Source organism: Phyllobates terribilis, unplaced genomic scaffold, assembly GCF_046119375.1.
Source record: "Phyllobates terribilis strain yellow unplaced genomic scaffold, ASM4611937v1 Scaffold_1__5_contigs__length_1240528914, whole genome shotgun sequence".
NCBI lineage: Eukaryota > Metazoa > Chordata > Amphibia > Anura > Dendrobatidae > Phyllobates > Phyllobates terribilis.
In genome coordinates, this window is record NW_027362761.1 from 128,646,689 (window position 1) to 128,659,273 (window position 12,585).

A 12,585-nucleotide genomic window follows, 5' to 3' on the forward strand; every position below is an offset into this window, starting at 1 on the left:
CAGAGAGACCCCTTTGACTATAATGGTATCAGTTGGGTTTAACTGAAAAGCTAGTGAAAATGGCAGAACCTCCGCCAGACCCTCCAGTGGTTGAATGGTTTATCTAATAGTCTACACCTAAGACTCCTGTTAACTGAATTCTTGAGGTACTCTCCCCTCCCGTAGTCCAGCACCGGCTCCTCACTGATTTTCAAGTTTAAAGCGCACCTGTCAGCCGGATTGTGCTCAGTAAACTACATACACTGTCAGGTGGGCGACATTACACGGAGTAAAATGATACCTTGGTTGATGAAATCCGTCCTGTGGTTCTTGTGTAATCTTTTCTTTCAGTTTGGGTATAATGATATGCTCGTGCTTCGGGGCGGCCTGTCGGGGGCTTTATCTGGTGCTCTGCTTATGTATTCATCTGTATGCTCTTATGACCGGTCACTGTGCCTTCACTGACCTGCCTCCGATTTTACATAATGCATCTAATAGTTCAGGGCTAGGTAAAATAGGAGGCAGGTCAGTGGACGATCAGTGAGCTGTCATAAGAGTATACAGATGAATATGTAATCAGAGCACCAGATAGAGCCCACACCACAGGCAGACCCAGAGCACCAGCATATCATTATCTCCAAACTGAAAGTAATTACACAAGAACCACAGGACGGATTTCATCAACCAAGATATCATATTACTCAGTGTAATGTCGCCCAACTGACAGTGTATGTAGTTTACTGAGCACAATCCTGCTGACAGGTGCGCTTTAAGTGTTTGGCTATAGTGGTGACTTCATATCAATAGCGCACATCACCGCTGCAGCCAATCTCTGAGTTCAGTTGTTCAGCTGAGGAAGACTTCTGAGCTTAGTGATTGGCTTCAGTGGTGATGTGAGCTGTCATCAGGACGTCACCACAGCAGCCAAAACATAGTCGGCAGTACACCCAGGAAGTGGGACTTACTGCTCTATTTATGTTAAGCTTTTTTATAGCAGAAATCATCCTTATTGTGACACGGAGTCAAGCCGTGAGACAGGGCAGTCAGGAGGTCTGAGGCCAGATACCTGGAGGGCTTGTAGTACAGAGGGGTGAGACAAAGGCATGGTCAGGTAACAGTCTGGGGTCAAATGCCAGGAGGGTACATCAAAACTAGGGAGTACAACAAACTGATAGTCAGAGGCCCAGTCTGGGGTCAGATACCTAAAGTCAGAGAGCGTCAAAAGCAGAAGGGACAATCCAAAAGAGTGGTCACAACAAAATCCAGGGTCATCAGTAGTCAGACTCAGAGCAAGCATACACACCTAACTATAGCAAATCTACAACTGACAATCTGCTGCACACAGCAGGCCGGTTAAATACCCTGCAAATCATTTAAGGACGGGAGGCACCTGAGGAAACGCCCACAGGCCACACCAGATTGAACAGCAGGGCTGTCAGTCAAAACGCTGACAGCCCAGCACGCCCCCATATCAGATTGGATGACTGGACTGTCACTCACAAAACCGACAGACACCACAGATCCCATAGGGTGGCTGAGCTGTCACTCACTGTGTCCCTAGGCCACAGTCAGATGTGAAACCGTGACACTTGTCCCCGGGCTCACAGAAGAAAAATGCCCATTTTACTGTATGGAGGACTATGAAGGGCCCATTATACTGTATGGAGGACTATGTAGGGCCCATTATACTGTATGGAGGACTATGTGGGGCGCATTATACTGTATGGAGGACTATGTGGGGCCCATTATACTGTATGGAGGACTATATGGGGCCCATTATACTGTATGGAGGACTATGTAGGGCCTATTATACTGTATGGAGGACTATGTAGGGCCCATTATACTGTATGGAGGACTATGAAGGGCCCATTATACTGTATGGAGGACTATGTGGGGCCCATTATACTGTATGGAGGACTATGTAGGGCCTATTATACTGTATGGAGGACTATGTAGGGCCCATTATACTGTATGGAGGATTATGTGGGGCCCATTATACTGTATGGAGGACTATGTGGGGCCCATTATACTGTATGGAGGACTATGTAGGGCCTATTATACTGTATGGAAGACTATGTGGGGTATGGAGGACTATACTGTATTATGTGTCAATTTTATTTTAAGATCTAATAATTGAAATGTATTTTGTTCGTGGGACAAGCCCTTTAAGTTTTTTCCATATGAAAAGTTTCATCATTATATTTGATGATAAGGAAAAACTTCCTTAAGGCTAAGTGCCCACGTTGCGGAACTGAAGCATATTTTTTACGCTTCTCCCTGGCGGGAAAATCGCATGCGGATTTTACATGCGGTTTTCCCGCCAGTTAGAAGCGTTTGTGAGGCGTCTTTGCAGTGTCTTTGCATGCATTTCCGCATGCGGGTTATCAAGCACTTCTCCAAGTGATTTAAGCATCACTTGGAAAAGTGCTTGACAACTTGTTCACACTATATAAATCCATGCAACCGGCATGGATTTATATAGTGTGACCAAGTAATAGTTAAAAAAAAAGAATCAGAATGGTAAAAAATAAAAAAATAAAGTTTATACTCACCTTCCGATGCATTCTCTGCCCCGTCCGGAGTCTTGAGCGGCTCACGCTCTTGTGTGCAGGACCTGCGGTGAAGTCATTGAGTCATGTGATGGGTCACATGACTCAATGACGTGGCAGGTCCTTCACACAACAGCTCGACGGAGGGAAAACATCAGAAGATAAGTATAAACTTTATTTTATTCTTTTTTTTACAGGTTCTTTGGTACCCAGGTCTGGATGAGAGTCTCCTCTCCTCCAGACTTGGGTACCATCCGCACATTGATTCCGCTGCGCTTCCGCAAAATTAATGAACATGCTGCGGATTTCTGACCGCAGCATATACGCTGCGGAAAAATCTGCAGCATAGGCATTGACATTGCGGAATGCCATTGGGGACCATGGGGTGCGGATATACAGTACAGACCAAAAGTTTGGACACACCTTCTCATTTAAAGATTTTTTGTATTTTCTTGACTATGAAAATTGTACATTCACACTGAAGGCATCAAAACTATAAATTAACACATGTGGAATTATATACTTAACAAAAAAATGTGAAACAACTGAAAATATGTCTTATATTCTAGGTTCTTCAAAGTAGCCACCTCTTGCTTTGATGACTGCTTTGCACACTCTTGGCATTCTCTTGATGAGCTTCAAGAGGTAGTCACCGGAAATGGTTTTCACTTCACAGGTGTGCCCTGTCAGGTTTAATAAGTGGGATTTCTTGCCTTATAAATGGGGTTGGGACCATCAGTTGTGTTGTGCGGAAGTCTGGTGGATACACAGCTGATAGTCCTACTGAATAGACTGTTAGAATTTGTATTATGGCAAGAAAAAAGCAGCTAAGTAAAGAAAAATGAGTGGCCATCATTACTTTAAGAAATGAAGGTCAGTCAGTCCGAAAAAATTGGGAAAACTTTGAAAGTGTCCCCAAGTGCAGTTGCAAAAACCATCAAGCGCTACAAAGAAACTGGCTCACATGAGGACCGCCCCAGGAAAGGAAGACCAAGAGTCACCTCTGCTTCTGAGGATAAGTTTATCCGAGTCACAAGCCTCAGAAATTGCAGGTTAACAGCAGCTCAGATTAGAGACCAGGTCAATGCCACACAGAGTTCTAGCAGCAGACACATCTCTACAACAACTGTTGAGAGGAGACTTTGTGCAGCACGCCTTCATGGTAAAATAGCTGCTAGGAAACCACTGCTAAGGACAGGCAACAAGCAGAAGAGACTTGTTTGCGCTAAAGAACACAAGGAATGGACATTAGACCAGTGGAAATCTGTGCTTTGGTCTGATGAGTCCAAATTTGAGATCTTTGGTTCCAACCACCATGTGTTTGTGCGACGCAGAAAAGGTGAACGGATGGACTCTACATGCCTGGTTCCCACCGTGAAGCATGGAGGAGGAGGTGTGATGGTGTGGGGGTGCTTTTCTGGTGATACTGTTGGGGATTTATTCAAAATTGAAGGCATACTGAACCAGCATGGCTACCACAGCATCTTGCAGCGGCATGCTATTCCATCCGGTTTGCATTTAGTTGGACCATCATTTATTTTTCAACAGGACAATGACCCCAAACACACCTCCAGGCTGTGTAAGGGCTATTTGACCAAGAGGGAGAGTGATGGGGTGCTACGCCAGATGACCTGGGCTCCACAGTCACCAGACCTGAACCCAATCGAGATGGTTTGGGGTGAGCTGGACTGCAGAGTGAAGGCAAAAGGGCCAACAAGTGCTAAGCATCGCTGGGAACTCCTTCAAGATTGTTGGAAGACCATTTCCGGTGACTACCTCTTGAAGCTCATCAAGAGAATGCCAAGAGTGTGCAAAGCAGTCATCAAAGCAAAAGGTGGCTACTTTGAAGAACCTAGAATATAAGACATATTTTCAGTTGTTTCACACTTTTTTGTTAAGTATATAATTCCACATGTGTTAATTCATAGTTTTGATGCCTTCAGTGTGAATGTACAATTTTCATAGTCATGAAAATAAAGAAAAATCTTTAAATGAGGTGTGTCCAAACTTTTGGTCTGTACTGTACATGCGTTTTACAAGCGTTTACGCTGCGGAAATTCCGCAGCATATACGCTTGTAATATGCAACGTGGGCACGCAGCCTAATTTTAGACCTTTTTTTAATAAATAGCAGGGTTGAACAGTGACTTTGTCCAAGTTATTAATGTTTGCCCTCTGTGTATTTGAGTTTGACATCCCTGCTTTATCTGAAAACTGGATATAATGTATGGGGAATTGTACTATGGTTGTTTGTGTGGAGTGAGATTTGTCTAGATCCTAATTTTCTGATATGATCTAGATCTCTATAGAGCTATTTCCAGGCATTTAATGTTTAGCAGTCCCTAAATTAAGTGCTGTACAGTGAATGAATATGACAGATATCATCTAACATCATCACAACAGCTTGCTAGTCAAAAGTTGCTATCATAAGCGATAAAGAGCTTTGCTTTGAGGATTTTATCTTGTCGGTACACTCAGTAACATGCTTTTCTGTCTTTTTATCAGTATGTACAATTATTGATTGTTTTATTGTGTTACAGGAAGGAAGATCAGATCCGAGCTGTGGAGGAGGACATTGAACACGAGAAACGAGCCGCTGAAGGCATTATTAAAAATATGCCAGAGGAGAAGCAAGCCGTATACTTCACTATGAAGGCAAAGAATGAGCAGCTTTTAAAGGTGACACTCTTAAGGAGACTTGAAAATGTATTAACTATTTCATACATTTGAACATTAAAACTACAAAAACGATTAAAGGTAATTTTGTCAGTAAGTCACCGATATAGGCATTCAGGTCCTAAAAAGTTGAATAAAATTAGACCTTGATATCCGATGATCTGATGTTTTATTCTAGAGAAATCCACACTTTTATGATATGTAAATGAGCTGTTCAGCACTATGGGCCGTGCACCGATTTGCATGAGAATCTGCCTCCAGTAATTATTTTACGTGAAAGCGGGCATTACCGGTGTGAGACATGTAGATCAGGATAACCGACTGTCAGTCATTACATGTCTCACACTGGTAATGCCCCTGGATCTAATCACACAACTGTGTGCTGTAGGTAGCTTAAAGAATAAACCGCATAATCAATACACCACAAACTTTTTTTATAAGTTATAACTTCAAATTTGTTCTCTGAAAATGGAAAAAACTAATACCTCAAGGAATGTAATAGTTAACATATTCGGAAATATGTTTAATTAACAATTCACACTCATTTTATCTATTATAATAATCACTGTAGAATTGAAATGGCCGCCAACTTGTTACACTAAGGTACAGTTAGACAGTTGTCCTATGAACCCTTTCACAACCTATGATGTATCCATACGTCATAGGTCGTGTCCCTGCACTCCATGCGGGCTTCGGCGCTGAGTCCGCATGTTTTCATGCACATGACAGTTGATCTGATCAGCTGTCATGTGCCCCTAACTTCTGCGGGTGGAATTGCGATCCACCCGTTGTTGTTAACATGTTAAATGCCTCTGTCAAACTCCGACAGCAGCATTTAGCATGGCCATGCCAGAAGCGCGTCATAAAACCCACCCATCGACGCGCCTGTCACATAATCGCAGGGCGCCGATGGATTAGCGTGACCACCTGGGGTCTGCAGGAGAGGTTGTCATAGCCGCCTAGCGGTCGGCGTTCATAGCAGATGAGCATTTCTGCAACACATAGCAGGGCTAAAGCCCTGCTGTGTGTTGCACAGGCGATCAGACAATCGCAGCTTCTAGTCTCCCATGGAGACTATTGAAGCAAGTAAAAAAAATATATATATGTTTTTAAAAATATAAAAGTTCAAATCACCCCTCTTTCGCCCCATTCCAAATAAAAAATATCAAAAATACACATATTTGGTATCGCCGAGTTCAGCATCGCCCGATCTATCAATATATAAAATAATTAATCCGACTGGTAAACAGCGTAACAAAACGCCAGAATTAAAATGCAATAACGGGCGATCAAAACATCGTATCTATCCCAAAATGGTATCAATAAAAACGTCAGCTCGGCGAGCAAAAAATAAGCCCTCACCCGACCCCAGATCACGAAAAATGGAGACGCTACGGGTCTCAGAAAATGGCCCCATTGTTTTTTTTTTTTCAAACTTTGGATTTTTTTTCCACCACTTAAAATAAAAAAGAACCTATACATGTTTGGTATCTACAAACTCGTAATGACCTGGAGAATCATAATCGCAGGTCAGTTTTAGCATTTAGTGAACATGGTAAAAAAAAAAACAACTATTTATGCAATTTCACCGCACTTGAAATTTTTTCTCATTTTCCAGTACACAATATGGTAAAATCACTGGTGTCATTCAAAAGTAAAACTCGTCCCACAAAAAACAAGCCCTCGCACGGACATATTGACTTGAAAATGAAAAAGTTATGGCTCTGGAAAGAAGGAACAAAAACGGAAAACCCAAGGTCGTGAAGGGGCATGAGCATGTGCAGTAGGAAGGTCCTCCTCAAATAACATACAGGAGCATGTGCTCTTAATGAATATTCTGATTTACTACTGAGGATACCAGGGTGCTGAGGTAAGAAGAGGCTGCTCACACTGCTGTCCACCCTGTCTTTCTGACCTAATGCTGGAGATACCATAGTGCAGAGATAAGAAGAGGCTGCTCACACTGCTGTCCACCCTGTCTTTCTGACCTAATGCTGGAGATACCATAGTGCAGAGATAAGAAGAGGCTGCTCACACTGTTGTCCACCCTGTCTTTCTGAATGCTGAGCATCTGCTGTGATCTTGTTATAACCTATACCACACTCTGTAGATGACAGCAGCGCAGCTCTCTACTGCACATGCTCAGTCATTTGTCCTGTAAACATTGTAGGACAGGATTCTGTCAGTATAACAAGGCATCTGACGTTTTAATTCTATAGTTATTAATTCTGTAGACCAATCAAAAGTGATTTGCTATTTATAGTTGTTTAGGAATTTATTTTTAATGGCATTTTCTTAAGTTATTTATTTTTTTGTATTTCAAGAAAACACCTTTCACAATGTAGTGTAATTTTACGCAGCCTCTTCCAGATAGGGCTAATCTTATTAAGAGGATATTGATTCCCAGATTGCAGAACTAATTAGATCAAACACCAAATTAAGTAACTTGGAAAGTCTGGGTGATAGAACCACAGGAACTAATAACTGCGTTGGTAGGCATATTTGCTGTAACCCAATTTTCCCTTGTACTAATAAAAAATAGATTGTATTCCCTTATTAAAGATATTGTTTGGACAATTCCTACTTATTTGAAAGGTTCCATGATGATCTACTGATTGCAGAGTGTCCCCATGTGGTGACTCCCTAGCAATCAGCTGTAATTTATCTGAAAACCTGGCATTAAGTGTTTCATTTATTTGTAGCACTACCACAGAGGAACCTAAGCATTAGTCTGAGCCCATTCTTCTATATGAGGTGTATATGTAATAACAGAAGTCAGGTCCTCCAGTGTGAGAGATGTTCTCTGTAACTGCTCTCAACTCTAAAACAAAAAACCTAAAGAGATGGACTGGAATATAAGTTGGTGTGCATGCAGCATGTAAGCGTTTGTTCACACTGGCCACTAAACAGACAGAAACCCAAGATAAAAACATAATAAGCAAATACACTGCAGTAAATGAATAAATAGCAATAGTGCATGAAAATAATATAGGGTGCTTATTTAACATAATTTTGATTAAAAAAAATGTAAAAGCCATCCCACCACGTCAAGGTGACCCTACTCAGGATGTTCCTGACGTCTAGTATTAAAACCTTACCATATGTCAAGTGACGAAATGTGGAAAAGGGCTGAGAAAGACTGAAACATGCAGCCATGGGGAACTACATGAATATAATGTCCAGCTCAAAGAAAGAAGAGGCCACACCTTTATTTGCACAAAGTGCAAAAAAACTGAAACATAAAAACCTGAAGAAGAGTGGAATATACATTGGTGTGCATGCAGCATGTATTTCAAACTGGCCACTAAACAGACAAAACCCACAATAAAAACATAAGCAAATACCCTGCAGTAAATAAACATCAATAGGGTCACCGTGACACACTGGGATGGCTTTTACATTCTTTAGATCAAAATTATGTTTAACCAATCATACACTATTGTTGTTTGTTTATTTACTGCAGAGTATTTCTTATGTTTTTATCTTGGGTTTTGTTTGTTCACAACTCTAGCAAAAAGATAAGTAACTTAATCAGTAGATCCCCCAGTAACTAAGAATTTCTTATTAGGATATGTGCACATGTTCAAAATTCGCAGCAGAAAAATTTAAATATCTAAAAAAATCTACAAAAATTAATAGTCAGCATGAAAAATAATGCGGCATACACATATGATTCATTGTGGTTTGGTCCTGATGAAGAGGTTTGAAAACCTTCAAACGCGTTAACACAATAAACCGCATTCATGCTTCACCTTTGTGTTTGATTGGATCTTTGAACCACCGTATTCCTCAACTATTGCACTCCTATAGCACAATCGCAGGGTGCTGACGGGTTGCTATGACAAGCGGAGGCTTGAAAAAAAACTTCCGGATCTGCAACTTATTGGAACCCACCAGATGTGAGGTCTAATAGGCCACCTGTCAGTCAAGCACTGACAGGGTAATGCCTGGGACTACTTAAGTAGCGCACTGTATTACTAATGTGACCATAAAATCGCATGTTAAAGTTCTCTTGGGGATTAAGATATATTGTAGAAAATGTTTAAGTGTTTGAAAAAATGTAAAAACACACTCCCCAAAATCCCAATTCTCATAAAAAATGGTTTAATCTGAAAAAAATAAACATGGTATAAAAGTCTCAGATATTTGGTGTTGCCGCGTCCATAGTGATATGTATTATAATAATATATCATCATTTATCACGCACTTTGAACACCACAAAAAAAAAGTGGAAAAAACAATGTCAGAATTGACCATTTTGAATATCGCACCTCACAAAAAAAGAAAAAAAAACTGAACAAAAAGTTGTAAATACTCCAATTTGATACCAATAAATAATACAGCGTATTACACAAAAAAAGCCCCCCATGTAGCTCTATAAATGAAAAAATGAAAAGTTACCGCACTTGAAACATGGTGCAAAGAAAAATAATTATTTTTGTTAAATTCTTTTCTTGTGCAAAAGTAGTAAAAAGATTATATCAATTGGGTATCATTATAATGATTATTTATTATTTAATGACTATTATTTATCCCATTGGATGCTCACTGGAAGAAATAAAAAAAATAGAAAAACAGTGCTGGATTTTGCTCACCCAGCATCACAAAAAGTGATAAAGACGTACGTACACAAAAATGGCACAAGTGAAAACGACATTTTGTCCCAGAAAAAAAGCCCTCACACAACTGGACAAAAAAAAAATAGTGCGTCTCGGAATATGGCGAATCCCCAGTTTTTGTGTGAGAATAGTAAAACGTAGAAAACTCCCAAGTGATTGGAGTAAAAAGACAGAAATCATTGACACTATCTTTATTCATTGTTCACCACTCAATAAAAATTATAGGAATCTTACAACAATTTATACATACCTTAGTACAGAATGATGGCTTAACCCCTTCCCGACCTCAGCTATACATGTTTGGTGCGTTCGGGTGTATTACTTGGGCTCAAGAGCTGAGCCTGCACCATACTCGACCAACGCCAGCTGTGTTGTACAGTATCTGCCTGTGCTGGCTGAGACTGGAGCTAAGCTCTGATCACTGCTGCTCTCACCTTAAAGGGAACCTGTCGCCTGATTCTTGCTGCCTAAAACTGCAGACCTCATGAATCGGAGCCTGGCTGCACAATTCTAGCCAGGTATCGTTTTCTCTGAAACAATGAAGTGTTTATATACTGTAAACATTTATATACTTCTTTATAAAAAGCCAGCCTTTTCCAGTGCTGATAAAAGCTAGCCATGGGTGGAGCCAGACTAGTGTTTGACTACGGTCCCCGGACCTTTAACATATACTTTGTCTGAAATGTCACTGCGTGATGGCTCGAGTGACCATGTTGGCACAGTTCTGACCTTCTCTATGGATATTCCATAGAGAAGGTCAGAATGATGCTGCCTTTTTCTGATTGGAAAGCGTCATAGTAGGTTTAAAGTCCCTAGAGCTGAAAGAAATGAAACGCCCTGTTGAACAATAACAAAATTGGCAGCAGAAATTGATGGCGCCATGTATCTCCACAACCGAGCAAAGAAAAAAATGTGAAAAAATGTTTTCTTCTGCATTCCTTCTATTGTGTGCAGGAATGTACAGTTTAGAATGCTAAAATTTGTGAAAGGCCCTCTTTAAGATGAAAATTGACTGTGTAGTTAAATGGGCTATCCAGGCATAGGTATTTGATGATCTTTCTACAGGATAGGAAATCAATAGCAGATTTTTTTTATTGTTATTATCGGCACTCACAATCTACATTCCCTATCCGTATGGCTTTGGAGTGTGGGAGGAAACAAGAGAACCCGGAGGAAACCCACGCAAACATGGGGAGAACATACAAACTCTTTGCAGATGTTGTCCTTGGTGGGATTTGAACCCAAGACCCCAGCACTGCAAGGCTGCAGTGCTAACCACTGAGCCACCGTGCTTCCCCCAAACCATCTGTCTTGTTCCTCCACCAGTAGCCAGCTCCATTCTAAGTGTAGCGGCTGCTGCTGGACGTTGCAGACTCCTGTAGCATAGCTTCTATGCAAAGGAATAAACCGTCGCCACCACACTTAGAACAGAGCTGTGCTTAGCAGCCCCATTCAGATTGCTTATAACTGGCTGATGCCGGAGCAAAAAGCAGGTGTTTGGGTCCGCCAGGTGTCAGACTCCCTCTGATCTACTATTAATGCCTATCTTGTGGATGGTCATGAAATATCCCTTTTAAGAGGGTTAGCAGGCAATACATATTTATCGGTGCCGCGAAACGCTCGTCGGGCGCATTTTTTTGATCTTACCGCCTTCCCACCCCTGGTAAGCATTCCGGTCACCACATTGCGTTTAGCAAGATCTTGTCCACCATTTGTTTGCGGTCTGTCCCATGATCCCCCTGGTGCTTTTGTGCCTCTCTAATTTATACTAATTGCTATGTCAATATGCACTTTCTATTTATTTAATTAATGATGTCCTATTGTAGGCCAATGGGGCACTGAGCATTTACGTGAGATCATGAATATATGTGATTGTGATAGGCTGCATAAATACCTTGGTACATTTATTTGAAATAAGCTAAATGCAATTATACTTGTGTGACTGACCAGTTGTTAGATATCAAACTGTTTTATATCTCTGCATCCACCTTATAAACTGTCCTGTCTTATTCTAAGTACCACAATTTAATAAAGTGTTTTCTATATTTATACCTAGTAGTCTGTCTCATTCTCCTATTTTGCTTTCAGGTTCTATTGACAGTTAATGGTTTGTGTATGGGGGGATATGCTGTCCAAGGTTGGCCAGTGATCCACCCCTTTTATATATCATGTTTTTGTTGGCCAATTATGGTTGTCTAATATTTATCAAAAGATCGGACCAATCTAATGTTTCACCCTAGTAGTCCATAAATGTCCGATGTCCCAGGAAAGAAGCATCCAACATGTTGGATTTCTCTCGGTCATGCGTCCCTGTGTGGGAAGGAGATGTCTTTCTGATCTTTTTCTTTTACCTTACTGACTTTCCATCAGCTTGCAGAGATGTAGCCAATAAAGATTTTGATTAATTAGCGTACGTCGCCACAATACAAGCAATATTCATGGTCTTCCTTATATTTGTTACTTGTAGGATTTGGAAATACAGCAGAAGGAACTTGACTCACTCAATGAGAAGAAAGAAGCTCTGGAACTTGTAAGTACTTTATAAATCTGTATACTCATTTTTGTGCAGAAAGTGTATTGATTTTACATCCAGTGAATCAAATAATAAAGCCTGTAATGTCAGGTTTTAACTTTACCTGAATGCAGCTGATGGTCTAGTAATATTTTTCTCCTACAAGGAACCTAAGAGAACCTTACTGTTAAAGGTTGGTCCGAAACGAACACATTTTTAATATTAAATGCTGTGAGGAGCTGGTCACAGAC

General features: G+C 40.9%; 1 protein-coding gene across 1 annotated transcript in view; it reads left to right on the forward strand.

The window, feature by feature from the left end:
- Window positions 1–12,585, forward strand: part of IFT74 (intraflagellar transport 74) — a 133,146-nt gene that overhangs the window by 45,851 nt on the left and 74,710 nt on the right. Inside the window, exons 9-10 of the mRNA XM_073667246.1 lie at window positions 5,068–5,206; window positions 12,290–12,352. Coding sequence (XP_073523347.1) covers window positions 5,068–5,206; window positions 12,290–12,352 — 202 coding nt within the window. The remainder of the gene's footprint in view (window positions 1–5,067; window positions 5,207–12,289; window positions 12,353–12,585) is intronic.